The sequence below is a fragment of the Lonchura striata genome, chromosome 2 (genome assembly GCF_050655825.1).
Source record: "Lonchura striata isolate lonStrDom1 chromosome 2, ASM5065582v1, whole genome shotgun sequence".
NCBI classification, from domain to species: domain Eukaryota; kingdom Metazoa; phylum Chordata; class Aves; order Passeriformes; family Estrildidae; genus Lonchura; species Lonchura striata.
This window is the reverse complement of record NC_140704.1, coordinates 41,211,279-41,225,669: the sequence shown is the minus strand read 5'-3', so window position 1 is coordinate 41,225,669 and position 14,391 is coordinate 41,211,279. Positions and strand designations below refer to the sequence as shown.

Here is a 14,391-nt window from a genome sequence, read left to right as displayed (position 1 = left end):
ACAAAAATGCAGCAACATCTGTTCTTCTTTGATATGTTAGTTGCCCAAAGAACGTGGAAGTGGTTACTGCTATTTTGATAAATGCGCTTATTTCTGCTTTTGTTGCGTGGTGTGGCACAAGGGAACACTGGCGCAATAGTGTAAGGCAATAATTTATTAGTGGTTTAGGGATGTGGGCCCAGAACAAATTCTAGACAAAAGAAAAACATGTTTGGGTTTTACAGAGAGCCTTGGCTACAGGAACAAAGCTGTGATTGGGTGTGCAAATATTTGGTATTTCGATTGTCCTGGTTGCTGTGACAGCTGAAAAATGGTCTGAGTTTGTTTTTAATTATCAACAGGAGGGGAAAAGCCTGTTTTAATGCCAGCAACTGATGTTGTAGCAAAAGGCAAGAGAAGATATTTAACAGTGGGGAATATACTTTTTTGGTGTTAAAATATGATGAAAACGCTATTATTTCCAAATATTTATACTATTTAGCTAGTTTTGTGATCACAGCCAACCAAGCAAAGTGTTTTGTTCATTTGTATTGCATCCAGTGATGGATATTAAAATGTCAGCTACTGTTCTTATTTGATACTGACAGGTATAATTTATATCGTGCTTCTAGAGCACACTGGGAATTGCAGCAGGCATGTTGTGGCAGGTCTTTGTGAGACCTGCTTAACACAGAAATTATAAAATACGTATACCTTGTGGATGCTCTGTCCACTTGGATCAGAGTGTAGTGGGTTGGCCAATTGCAATAGACAGAATCACAGAATTATGGAACCTAAATAGGTTGGAAAAGACCTTTTAGGTCATTGAGTCCCACCATTAAGCCAGCACTGCCAAGTCCATCTCTAAACCATCTACATGGTTTTAAAATATACTCAGGGGTAGTGATTCAATCACTTTCCTGGGCAGACTCCTCCAGTGCCTGACAACTCTTTCAGTGAGAAATTTTCCAATATACCCCATCTAAACCTCATCTAGTAAAACTTGAGGCCCTTTCCTCTTATCCTATTGCTTGTTACTTGAGAGAAAAGACCAACCCACACCAGTGTTCTGGTGTTCAATGTCCAACTGTTCTGAAGGGTTATATAGGAAAAAAGAAGCGCGTTACCCAAAAGAGATGTAGTCATTTGTCCAAACAGCCTCTGGCAGGGTTTGGGACCAGTCCTATTTGTGAAGTCTGTATCCAATACTTCAAACCCCCATTCTATCATTTAAGCAAGATAAGGAACTGTATTGTGAAAGACTCCTGGAACTGATAAATCATTATGTAAAAATTTAAGATTGTGTCCAAATACTTCATAAATTGGGGTTTTATTGACTTTTTTTTTTTTTTGGTGGCAATTGCTGTACAATAGTTGTTTTGTTATGAAAATGCATGAATTCAAACTGGTCATTTTGGCAGGAAGAATAACTTGTCAGAGTTTGAACAGCCAATAGTTGCCTTTTAAGTAAAAATCATGAACTTCCAAATGAAAATTTGCCCCTTCTAGTGGAGATAAAATAGATTTTTGTGGTCAGATGAGAGGGACTGTTCTGTATAAACTTGTCTTCTATTGCAAGGAACAATTTAGACAAGGACACAAAATGTGTTTCCCATATCTGTGAAATCGTGACAATATGATCTTTCCATTTTTTCAAAAGGGCTGCTTTTTTGTCTTTTAGCTATGAATCTTCAGCCAGTTCCTCATGTGGTATTCTGTACCTTGGAAAATTTAATCAAGGCTGTGTTTGAGGAAGAGAAATAGTTTGAGCTGCTAATATGCTCCAGTTCTTCCAAAGCTGTCTGGCCTGCTTTTATGGATCCCTAGAAAGGTTATTGATTTACTGTGAATGTGGCTTCTGTAGAAAAAGCTGAAGGCTGTTTGCAAACTGCCACCTGAAGCAGAGGCTTAAGCAGGAAATTTAGATAATTGCATTCTGCTTCCACTGAAGTCCATGGCATTTTGGAAATTAGTATCAGGGGAAGCAGAATGGGGTCCCGTGATTGGGAGTTACTGCTGCCAGCAACTGGAACAACTCTTCAGCTTTGTGTTGCAGAGATGCTCAAACACCTGGGAACTGTTCAAAAGATTTGGAAAAATGTTTCTGATAGCACTTGCCAATATTAACACTAGTTTTTGTAGGCATTCTCTATTTGTATTCCTTGCTGGGTTAGCACATTTAGACTCATCCACACTACTCAAAACTATTCACACGGGATGTCAAGACAGGTTTGGCCAACAGAATGGGAAGTCCATTGAGTTTTCTCATACTTTCTTCTCTTTTCTGAGGGACAACAATTCTACAGATGTTTTATTGTCAGCAGTGACAGCACTTTTGATCCCACATACTTATGGTTGTACAAATAATGAATTTCTTTTTTGCTTGGCCATTGAATTGAGAAACTGGAAGAAATTCTTGGTTTTAGTTGATCAGAAAGTTGTTTTCAGGCAAGCTAAAATGAAGCAATTTGCATAGTTAAAATTTTCTCAGTCATTTTCTACAGGCTTTATTAAAAATGGGTCACTTTTCAATTGAATTTAAGTTTTAATTGAAAACAGCATATCAAAACAAATACTCAAAATATGTTTGTTTCCAAAGTTTATAAAAAGTTTAGTCTTTTCTGGTTTCTTTATTTTTCTGGCTGATGATGTCTTAGGCTATTTTTCAAATTCACTTTTTTTTTTTCTCCCCTGAAGAATATATTTTCATAAAATCATTGCTTAGCAGAATACTTTTACCCAGCATTGTTAGCAATTTTGCAACTCACTCCTTTTGCCTTAGTGTTTAAATTTAAAAAATAACATAATGTTGCTTTTAAAACTTATAGTCTCTAGCCTACAGTTTGGAAAAACTATTGTGATATGTAGCATCAGGCACAACTACAAAAATCTAGCTGGAGTCTGTGAAAATGAGGGCATACCCAGTGGCATGCAGGTAACAGATGTGTCAGGTCAGGGAATATAATTTGTGATGGGACAGTTTGAAAATACTCAGTTAGGTCTAAAATTAGGTCACTTACAGATTAAAGGAGGATAGTAGAGAAAGAAATTTATAATCAAGGTTGACATGGTCATTCATTATCAGCAAGCCAGTCTGCAGTTGTCCAGCCTGAGCTTTCTTGCACTTTCAGCATATCTGTTAATTGCAATTGCCAGGGACAGCATTAACGTGGAAAAGTAGGGGGCTAATTAAAACCAGTAGGTGTTGATTTCTTTGTTTCAGAAAAAAAAAAAAACAAAAAACCACGACAGCATATTTTTGGGAATTCTGCTTCTCTTTAGCACAACTTATTTAGCTATCCATACCCAGCAGCACCAGGGCAGTGGGGCTGGGGGCTCGGTGCATTTACCTCATATGAACAAAGGAGCATCAGAAGGTATCTGCTATGTTGGACTAAGTGTGCAACCTGAACTTCAAACTGGTGATAGTGGGGTATGTATTTTAGAAGTCAATGAGATTATGTGCTTTGAACCAATTAAGCACTTTGTTATCTTATTGTGATTTTTCTTTCTTTTTTTGTCATTGGAATAAAATTTACAAACCAGTTCTTACAAATATCTAATGTTCACCAAAAGGCAGCTAATGGTGATTGAATTCCAAAGCATAATGCTGTGCCATGACTAATGGAGTGAGAATATTACCCATTTAACAGAGCAGCTCTGCCCTTTGCACAACAAACCCATGTGCTAGAAGACAGTGCTTGGCCTAAGAAAAAGGCTTGCATAGCTTGGACCGAGGTGAGAATGGTTTTGGAAGCTTTACTATTTGGAAGAAGGAAGTTTCTGAAATAGGACTTTCATCAAATCCTCTGAACATATTTTTATTGTCCAAATTTGGGAACTAACTCTTGGAGACACTGGGTATGGGATTCTCCCGCTGAGAATGTACTCAATCCTTTTGTTGAGTCAGACTGTAATGGTGGATGCTGACATTTGTTTTGCTGTTATAATCTGAGCCTGATGGAGATTCTTAAAGTGTTTGAGGAATTTGGATTAAATGTCATTGATGAATCAGTTAGTAGGACACAGTGGTTTAAAGGTAAAAAAATGTTGCACTGTGCAGAATCACATTTCTTTAGGATACTTGAGATATGGAGAAGCAGATCTGTTGCTCTTCTGGTCCCCCTGGTGCACTAGATACTTCAGCTGTAGTGTCTAAGCTGATCCCAGCTACTTACTATACTGCTCTCCATGTATATATGCTGGAAAAAAGCATTGGCATCTTCCATGTAAATGTCTATGAGGATCAGCTGTGGTCTGGACTCTTGACAGAAACATCTTAAAGTTTAGGGCTAAAACGTTTTATTGTTGGTAGTGTGTCTGAGTCTTGGCTGAGAGTGGGAAAAGAGATTACCCTGTCACTCAAGTAGGTAAAGAGGGAGCTAAAGTATCCTGCAATCTTTGTTCTGTTTTAAAAAAACTCTGCTGTCAGGAGTAAGGGCAGTATGAGCTGTTACAGCCGCTGTGTAGCTCTGCACAGGCAGACTGTGATGCACCCATCAATCCTTAGGAAAAGCTCCCTGGGCTCTGGCTGCACAGTGCAACGTGGGAAACTCCAGTGTAGAACGGCCTTGTGCACACAGCACCTCCTCCCCACATTCTGAGGTGGAAGGAGAATCTGTCTGACAGCTTTTATTCTGCTGTAGTGAGTGTTTGAAACAATAATCCCTAGGGTAGACTGGCAGGGGAGACTAGCAGTGTGAAGGAAGAGGTAAAGGGAGCAAAGAAGAGAAGAGACCTTTGCATTTAGGATATATTACACTTAAAATTCTGATACTGCTCCATGGATGGGCCACATAAAGAATTAGATTTACAATTTGAACAAAGTTCTGTAGGAAAATAATGGACTGGTGAAGCAATCTCACTAAATTGCTTTCCAAGGAGACTATCCTGAATGAAGCTGTGCAGCTCTTTCTGATACTTGAGCATCCTCATTTCTCATTGACTTCAGTGAGAATTAAACTCATTGAACTCCTCACTAGGCAATTAGTTTCTTACAGGTCTATTTTTTCTGCTGCAAAGTGGTAGCTGCCTTTCCCTTCTGTTAGCAGTCATACCCTGTGCCACTCAAATCAAGCCTCACCATGCAGGTATCACTTAATTGTTCTTTTGTGAGACATGTGCTTAAACATTTCAACATAGTTTCTGTTCCTTATTGTTTTCTGTACATAGGATCCTTGACAGTTTTGTTACATTGATTTCACCGCTTTAACAAAAAGAACATACAAAATATGTGATGGAAAGTCTTTCCAAAACTAATCCCATCAAAAGCTTATAAATCAGGTTTTTTTTTTTTGTTTTATGTATGTGGGAAGAATTTATTTTACTTTCAAAAAGAGATGAACACATTTCAAATTAAGAGGACAGATTCATTAGTATGGAGGATGAATGAGGTAATAAATGAGATCATGAAATTGAGGTTTTTCTACCTTTCATTTCCACAAGAGAAGACCTACAGAAATGCAGTATATTTACAGTCCTCAAATTACTGAAGCTGTAAATGTTTTTCTTTCATGGCCTCTGTTTGTACTACTGCACATTTTGGGATGATGGATTATGGAGCACCAGGTGTTGGGATGAAGAAAATCAATACTGTGATACAAAAGATGAAATAACTGTGATGGAACATCAATAAAGGCTAAAAGCTGCCACAGGGATTTGAATCTTAAAGAAGAGCCTGAGAAAGTGTATTAAGAAGAATTCACTTCTCCCCTTGCACTTGTAGTGTCTTTATTCCATAAGCAGAAATCACCTGGGGGCCCTGTCAAGGACAGAGGTTGAGGAAGTTTTATTTCTGTGTGTACATGGTGCCCTGTACATCACCTGTGGGGAGCCATGCCCTAGCATCAAGGTAATGTCAGGACACAGCTGGTGTAGGTGCACTCTGGAATGTTTGGTTTAAAGTGGAGAGGATTTTATTTTATTTTTAAAGAAACAAATGTAATTAAATTTGTTGTTAATTTGCACGCTAGTCCCACAAGCAAACTAGATGAATACATTTAGAAGTAACTAGTTGCAGTTCATGTCTATGCTGTAGGACATTGTTCTGAGGAAATGGCAGCTGCTTCTCTGCTGCTGTGACCCATTCTCAGGGGACCTGACCATTAAAGAAACACAGTAAAGATAGACTGTTAGTGTTGAGAACTTTATCTGTTTCTACCTAAGCAAAAAAGGCTACTGAAAGATGCAATGTAAAAATAAAGCTATTTGGTAAGTTTGGCATTATCATTTTTCTTCTGCAAATCAGGCACAAAGTTTAAGAGCTGAAATAAATTAATGCAGAAAGCAAGGTTAGGTCACACACCTGTTTTCTTAGCTCAAAGTCAAACCATCACAAAGAGAAGGAGAGGAACTCACTCTTCTGAAATACCTTGGTGTTATTACTAATATATTAAAATGCAAGATCTTTTTAAAAATACTCCTGTCAAAATACTTAGTTCTACCTTCCAAGGAATAGTCTAGCAATGCAATTTCAAACATGACAATGCAGAACTACTAACATTCTTTAAGCTATGCACAAGATTGATTGGCCAAAGTTAACAGCCCTGCTGGCATGAGATCAAATGCTCTGCTATAAGGATCTGACTCTGCCAGTCTCGCTCATGGGTTTTTTCCTGCAGTAAGACAGCTGTGAGATTTCATCCCATGCTACACAAGACTGGCGTAGCAAAAGATGCTCATGTGTAAATCTACGAGATGAAATCTTACGTGTCAGGATCAGGCCTTGTCCTGTAAGACAAAAACTCACACTGAGTTTTTTGGCAACTTGAGTTTCACAGGAGTTCAATGCAGAATGTCCTCTAGGGACAGCTGCTTTGCAGATGTGGTGGAGAAGGGTCATCAAGGGCAAGAAGTCATGCTTAGCCCAGTTAGCACAAGGAGACAAACCCTGTCTTTAACCAGCTGCAGCTGATGTTCTTCCTGAGTTGAGACCTTTGATCTAAAGCAGGAAGACTAAGGACCTTAACCCAGCCTTTTCCAGGTCACTGATGAATTCCCCAAGCACCAGGGTTTAGATCTTGCTCCAATTCTTTCAGGATTCTGTAGTTCAAGAACTACAGAACATGAGGGTCTCAGTGCTTTAAACCTGCAGGTCTGAGCTTGGCTTTCCTTGGGACAGGCAGTGAGGAAGTCAGGCAAGGAGTACAAAACTCAGGCAGTTCAGAAAAACTCTGTAAGTCACAAAAGACACTTCCTGCCCAAACATGCTGTATTTCTGTGTGTGACATCAAACCTTTTCCTTTTTTTTTTTTGTCTCTACTTTCAGGTTGCTCCTATAATTAAGGAGAGGATGATGAAGAAGGGCAGCATGATGCTTGGGTACCAGCCTCACTGGGGCAAAGTCAACTTCTTCCGCCAGGTGGTTATCAACCCACAGGTCAGCCGAGAGGACATGGACTTCCTGCTGGATGAAATCGAGCTCCTCGCTAAGGACTTGTAGCTGTAGCTCCACAGCATCAGGTGCTGCACACGTGTGATAGTTTTAGAGAGAGAGTGGCAGCAGCATTCTGGTGCTATTTTGTGAAAAGTAGTAAAAAGCTTGACATATACTTTGGAAACTGTCATTTTACAGATTGGTGTTGAGAACTCTGCAGCTAGAACACCTCTTCACAGGAAAGCATTTGCTGGCAGGGGCTGGGGGGCATGCAGGTGCTTCCAGCACCATTGCTGCCATTCTGGGAAGTGTTTCCTGGAGAAGGGAGCACTTCTGAAAATGGTGTCTAAGCCCCAGGAAAGGCAGCTATTTACTGGGTGCCTGTGCACAGTTTAGCTCAAACTGGTCACTTATGCATGCAGGCAAAATTCCTCTGAAGTTGCTATTACAAGTGGATTTGTCAGTGAGTCTTAATGTGCTAGTTAGTTCTCTTATCTACTCTGTCAATATTTTAGTTTGGTAATTAACATGATAAGACTGGAAATTGTGAACTTATGTGAAATGAGTTTCTCAAGACCACATAACTAGGTGCATTGCTTGGGTTTTCTGGTGTGAGCACAAGCAGACGGTACAATAAGGCTCAGTGCAGTCATCACACCAGGAACAACATCCTGCACAAAGCCCCAAGTAGCCAATATTGACCCTGCTAGGAGCAGATTGAACCAGATTACTCTTTAACGTCCCTTGCAACCCATAGGATTTTGTGATTCTATGAAACACAGTCATTTGGTCCAGTCAGAGTTTGCCAGTGTTGTCCATCCAAAACATCACCACTTTAGGAGAGCTGAAAATATTGGAATAACATTTAGAACTTCTTACTTCTTTTGTCAACAGGAGTTACATATAATTTCTGAATTGCTATTTATCTTCATCTATTTTTAAAATGTAAAGATTTATTTAGAAGCTTTTAGATGCCCTTTAAAATTTTAACAGAGAAAAAAATATATATTTACCTGGAAGATACATATTTTTATGCATTATTATATTAATAATATAGAAAAATTGCTTATTTGTAATTGCTTGTTTGTATACTTTCCTAAAGATTTGAGATAACTCGATCTTATGTTATCAGTGTATAATTTGTAATTTTACTCTGCTATTATGGTAGTGGTGATCAGAGAATGTCTTCTTGTGATTTTAGGATATGAATGGTTTGAACATTTTTGGTCAATCTTAAATAACAAAATTAAGTTCTGCATTTTGTCTTTGTGGTAAGAATTAGACTATATTTTTCATCTGTTTTTTATTCCATAAAAATAATCCATTTTATAAAGATAGAAATGTATTTCTCATGATGTTGTTGCAGCAAACCAATGGAAATAGCCATGTCTTTCATTTTGTAATCAACATCTGCTCAACGTTAATGTTTTGTTGTTTTTTCCTTATTCTGTATTTGAGGTAGCACTGACCACTATGAAACCTTTCCGCAATACTGTTTTCTGTCCTCCTGAAAGCTGTTTTTAAACACAAAGCTTCGCTTTTTTCATTTCTTACATTGTACTAGGATCCAACATTGCATGAAATTCCTATTTCCAGTCTCTGGGATATTGGTGCGCAAAGCTTAACAAGGTCATGATAAGCAAGGAGGTCAAACTGTTAGAGCAGTAGTTAAAAGCAAGGGTCACCTGCAGCCCTTAACAATGTCCTGGAAGTGGATATACTTGTGTTATCATAATTATTATAGTGATCCACTGGGCTTTAAGCAAAACCCATGCTGATAATAAAATGAATATCACAATGTGGCCCCTGGGTTTTGCTCTTCAATACCCACAAATCACTCCATCATTTGTTGATGGAGTATGCTTCTGGCTATACCAGTTATCCTGATCTTGGAAAGCCTAAATTCAGGGCCCATAAGGCTTTTTTTTGCCTCCCAGTCACTCAGGGTGGAGTGCAGAGTGCACAAGGAATGCTGCATGAAGGGGACAACTTTGCTCTTTCATCTTGAGTTAGACAGGACCATTACCCCTTCTTCTTCTCTTTTTTGACCTTGAAGGGAAATACTGAATACAGCATCAGGATGTTTTGTTTATGGTCCAGATTCTTGGTGAGTACCTGAATTTTTGATTCATGGAGAAGTTATAACACCTTTTATCAGCTAAGAATTTGATCTGTGGTATGTTGTGACACCACCACTATCAAAAAAGTGTTACTGTCTTGTTTCTCTTCGTGTTCTCCAGACCGTGACACTTATGTCACACGTCAGGTGGAAGTAACACAGTTCCTTTCTGTAGCAGTAGTGGCTATAGTATTTTTAAATGAGAGTAAACTGGAACTTTTTTCATGGTTGCAGAAAATATGTCTCTGATCAACATATGCACTGATTTCTTTGAAGATATAGGTTAACCTTCCAGTGTGATGTGAGTACCTTATCCAATCTTCATTGATTTTCCATTAATTCTGACCCCTTACCATGTCGCGGGTGGACAATATGATGGTTTTATTTCAGGACTAATGTAATTTCCTCATAGTTGCTTATGTAGGAGTGGTATGTACAAAATGTCTATTTTGTAGCTGGTGATTTTAATAAAAAGTGAAGTAAATGACACTCTTATAAATATAGGCCGTCTTTGTCATATGTCAATCTAAAACTGCATATACAGAGAAGGTACCTCTAAGCACTTCAGATAAATAGCACTTCAGCTTTAAAATGTGAAACCTAGTTTAACCCTGCTTCAGGATGTGGTTTATCTGTGTGCTGTGCCCACATCATCTTTAATAAACATTTGGGTGAAAACATGTCATGATTTATCTTACTCCTGCTTTCAAATGCAGAAGATAAATTGTCTGTGCAAAAAGACATTTAATTTTTATTATTATTATGCTGTAGTAGCTAGTTGGGATTGGCCCATGAGCTCCCTCTCCTAGTTACTGGCAAGCTCCATCACTCAGGATGCTAAATAAAGTTCTGAAAGTACTGAGGTATATGCATAAGTCAGTGTAGAAGCTGATCCATTTGTTGCCTGTAATTTCTTGTGTCTACCTTCAGTATTTTTCTCAATAGAAAAGGAAAGAAATATTTAGACAGAGAGGGTACAGATGTAGATTTACTCTTAGTTGCATGGCTGCATCTTGTGAGAACTTTGGGCATTTTGTGATGGGTCTGTGTGCAAAATCACCCACATAAATCATTGTGCCTAGAGCCAGCAGTCCCTGTCTCAGGATTTGTATTATGATTTTCAGTGATAAATGAGCACTGATCCTCAGAGTCTGGTTACATATGATTTTAGTGCTTCTAACTCCCACTGATTTAACTGGAAACCCTTGCTGGATTGGACCCTGAGTCTTATCACTGGGATCTCTCATTTCAGCAATAGTTTGGCATTCTGAACATCTCACTTTATCTACTCTATGTTCATGCTTAGAGATTCAGATTTATCTTTATTTTTGTTAGACTGAATTGAAGTGTACTTTCATTTGTATCCTTAGTAATGCATTAAGATGCTTTTCAAATATCATTGACCTGTCCTTAAAGGACAAGAAATGTTATTTAAGAAAAGCCTAATAGAACTGGTAGAGTAGCATTCCCAGAATGCCAAGAGTAGAGTATGTAAAATCCTGTTGCGTGCAAGTGGCTTCCTCATACACACAGCCCACAGCACTGATTCATGCTCAAGTAATTTTTATTTTTAAATCTCCAGGTGTCATGACAGGGCTTACAAAACTGCCATTAAATGCTGAAGGCAGAGGAGAATAATTCAGAATTACTAAATGTTGAGTTTGCTCTCTTCTGTTAGGTCACACATGAATTCTGTGACAAGCCAAAAGTGAGCTAAAAGTGACATTTGAGTCCCATATTTTCAACAGCGCCAAATCTGTCCAGTCTCTCTTCTCCATTGGCTACTTTAATGGTTTTTCAGTGGCTGAGTAATGTGTGGAAAATCAATTGCTGGAAATCAGATGTTGCAGGTACAACCCACTCATTTCTGTCCTCTTTTCTGTGGTGTAACTGGTAAATGCTGGTAATTATTTGAGCTTATGAGCACTGTATCTAGTGCAGTAGCTGCTAAATATTGCTACTGTTAAATTCTGAAGTAATGCAATTGCACAGGTTAATTTTGTCTTAATTGCTCACGCTAATTGTGGGTTAGATGCAATCAAAGCCACACTGCCTGGCAAGTGCACTGTGTACACCACAAGAAACCCTTGTGGAGGGGTTGTCTTTCTTTAAATTGAATCTAGTCTCCCACAATTACATGTTTTTTCTTCAGATATACAATTAGATGTTATTACCCTAATTCTGTAACTGCGCAACAATCAACCAAAAAATTACTTTGAGAAATAAAGCAAAACAAGGAAATTTGCTCTTCAAGAGGAACAAAAAAAGAGAATGTCAAAGGTTTCAAGGCAAGCCCACAGAATGGCTGAGTGAATGATTAGTCTCTGCTATGTGAATTGCTGTGTGCCTGTGCTGTGAGAGTGGAGCAGGGAAGCTGTTCCAGTCATGGAGTCATCAAAGAACTTGTACACTGTAGCAATCTGCCCCAGCATGCCATGGCCCATCCACTATCCATAGAAGCCTTCCAGAAGTCTGGATGCTTTGTAGTACATTGATAATTTTTGTATGTATCAAGGTAAATTTTTTGTAAAGTGGTCTTAGTAAGAAAAGTGACATTGAAGGGGTAATCTTTAAAAAGCCCAACAGAGAGGACCACTTTCAGTCTTGGTAGCTCATGTACAACTAAAGAACAATAGATCACATTTCTAAAATTAATGAAAGAAAACTTGTAAAATCTTTAATTTTATCAATGATAAAAGGCAAATAATAGAAAGATGTGGACTCAATAATTCTGTCAAACGCAGATGTTTTGTTTTGATGAAGTAATTTCTTTCTTATAACTTGTACAAAGCTATTTAAAAATGGAAAGTACTTGCCATGAAATAGCACAGACCCATGGAAAGTAACAGTTTTCTTTAGGATCATGCACAACACTGTTCTTCCAAGAAACCCTCACCCAGTTTGTTGTTCTGGGAAGTGACTCCTTATATCTGTCAGGCACTGTCACTTTATCCATCCTTTCTTTTCATGCCAGTTGATATGGATTTTTATTCCTTCTCTGTTTCTGTACCCTCTCTCATGCCTGTGAAATTATATTTTCAGAGGGGTATTTTCAGTATTTGGAGCTATAGGAAAAATGTCAGAGTAGCGTAAGGACTAAGATTGAAAGTTGAAGCAAATGTTGTGCTCAGGTTATCCTGATGGGATGTTTTACCTTCCTTTTTCTAGTAATGGATTTGTCCAGATGCTCAGATGATAAGCAGCCACAGCTTCTGCTGAACTATGGTAACATCAAAATCAAGACTTCACATGGGAGACCAGTTTGGCCTTGAGAAACTGAGTAAGACAAAGAGTAGCAGAGAGGAACTTAAAACTTCTATTTTTGTGAAAACTTGTACCGTAGTTTTAGAAAAATTGTGGAACAAGTCACTAACAGCAGTGAGTGGAAAATGGGGTGTACTCTGATATGGCCTTAGCAGAGGGAGTGCTACTAGACTAGCCAGGGAGTTTTATGGGAATAAAATCTTGATTTTCTAGACTCAACTCTTCAAGTATTTTCTGTTTTATCATTTGGGACAATCTACATAAGATGGGAATCAGGACTGAAAATGTAAAGTGAATAGGACTACTAATGAAAGATGAGTAATGGGGACAGAATTATACTTTGGTATTGATTCTGAGCTAATCTAACTTTATACTGTCATCACTAAACTTTTCCAGAAAGATCACACATATGTTCATGAAGCTGTGTTCTAGGAAATTTTAGAGTTTGATATGCATGGAGAACTAGGTGATTTCTAAGTATGTGTGGCGGAGGAGACAGTAAAAAAAAAGCAAAATCTTTGGGGATTTCAACAAGCAACAAGCACTTTTTTTTTTGTTTGAGGTAGGACAAAATAAACACCTGCAAAACAGAAAATTATGAAGATAAGTATAATGATGGCATAAAAAGCAGTGTATGAGTTAAGCCTAAATGACATGTAAATAAAGTCACCCAGCCAAGAAATTCAGTGATCATCAAAGCAGACCTAGCCTCTCATCTGGAGAACAGCAGCAAGGGAATTCTAACTGGGCAGCAGTATCTGGTCCAGCTCTGTTGTACCTCAAGCTGTGAGCAGTGAACAGTGAAAATATTAATTGGTGCTACAGAGCCAAAGCATAGTTCAGCAGAGTCATGTGCTCCATCTACTGGTGTATCCTCTGGTAACCCACTTGTACCACACTCAGGATGTCTCTCCCAAAGAGCAAACCTGGACCTCTCACATGTGGCAGAGGAGGGAATGAAAGTGAAAGGTCTTGGGATTTTTTGGCAAACATCATCTGTCAGAAAAAGTTGCTCTGATTTTGGCAGTCTCCTTTGAAAATATTGGATTTTGATGGACTTTGGGGAAAAATATGCAGACCTGTGATGATTTGTTTTTATCCTGCCTAAATAGTGATCAGAATGTGTTTCCATGCTGTGTAACCATTAGGACACTGGTGTATTTGAGGCATCCGAGATGAGCAATGGGGAACTCATGGCAACATGAAAAATTCACTTTCCTGATTCTGAGCCATCCAGCCGAGCAGTAATTCCTTACCCAACCTCTTTTAGTTGTATGGCTTCAGAATGCTCAGTTTCCAGGCTTGATTTTATCTTAGAATAAGCTGAGTTGGAAGGGTCATCAGGATCATCAAATCCAACTCCTGGGACATTCACAGGACACCCCAAGAATTACATCATGTGCCTGAGAGCTTTGTCCAAACACTTGAACTCTGTTAGGCTTGGTGCTGTAACCACTTCCCTGGGGAGCCTGTTCCAGTGCCCAACCACCCTCTGGGTGAAAAACTTTTTCTTGATATCCAACCTAAACCTCTCCTAACCTAGCCTCATGCCATTTCCTTGAGTTCCATCTCTAGTCATCACCAGGCTTCTCCTCCAAACCCTTTACCACCCTTGTGGCTCTCCTTTGGATACTCCCTAATAGCTTAATGTCTT

At 38.7% G+C, this 14,391-nt stretch overlaps 1 protein-coding gene across 3 annotated transcripts in view; it reads left to right on the top strand.

Annotated features, from left to right (window-relative positions):
- GADL1 (GAD like acidic amino acid decarboxylase 1) overlaps positions 1-9,962 on the top strand; it is an 81,952-nt gene extending 71,990 nt beyond the window's left edge. For all 3 annotated transcript variants that reach the window (XM_085573237.1, XM_021525866.3, XM_085573236.1), the window contains exon 15: positions 7,247-9,962. In XM_085573237.1, coding sequence (XP_085429363.1) covers positions 7,247-7,420 — 174 coding nt within the window. In that variant the 3' untranslated portion in view covers positions 7,421-9,962. The remainder of the gene's footprint in view (positions 1-7,246) is intronic.
- The last annotated feature ends 4,429 nt before the right edge of the window (positions 9,963-14,391 follow it).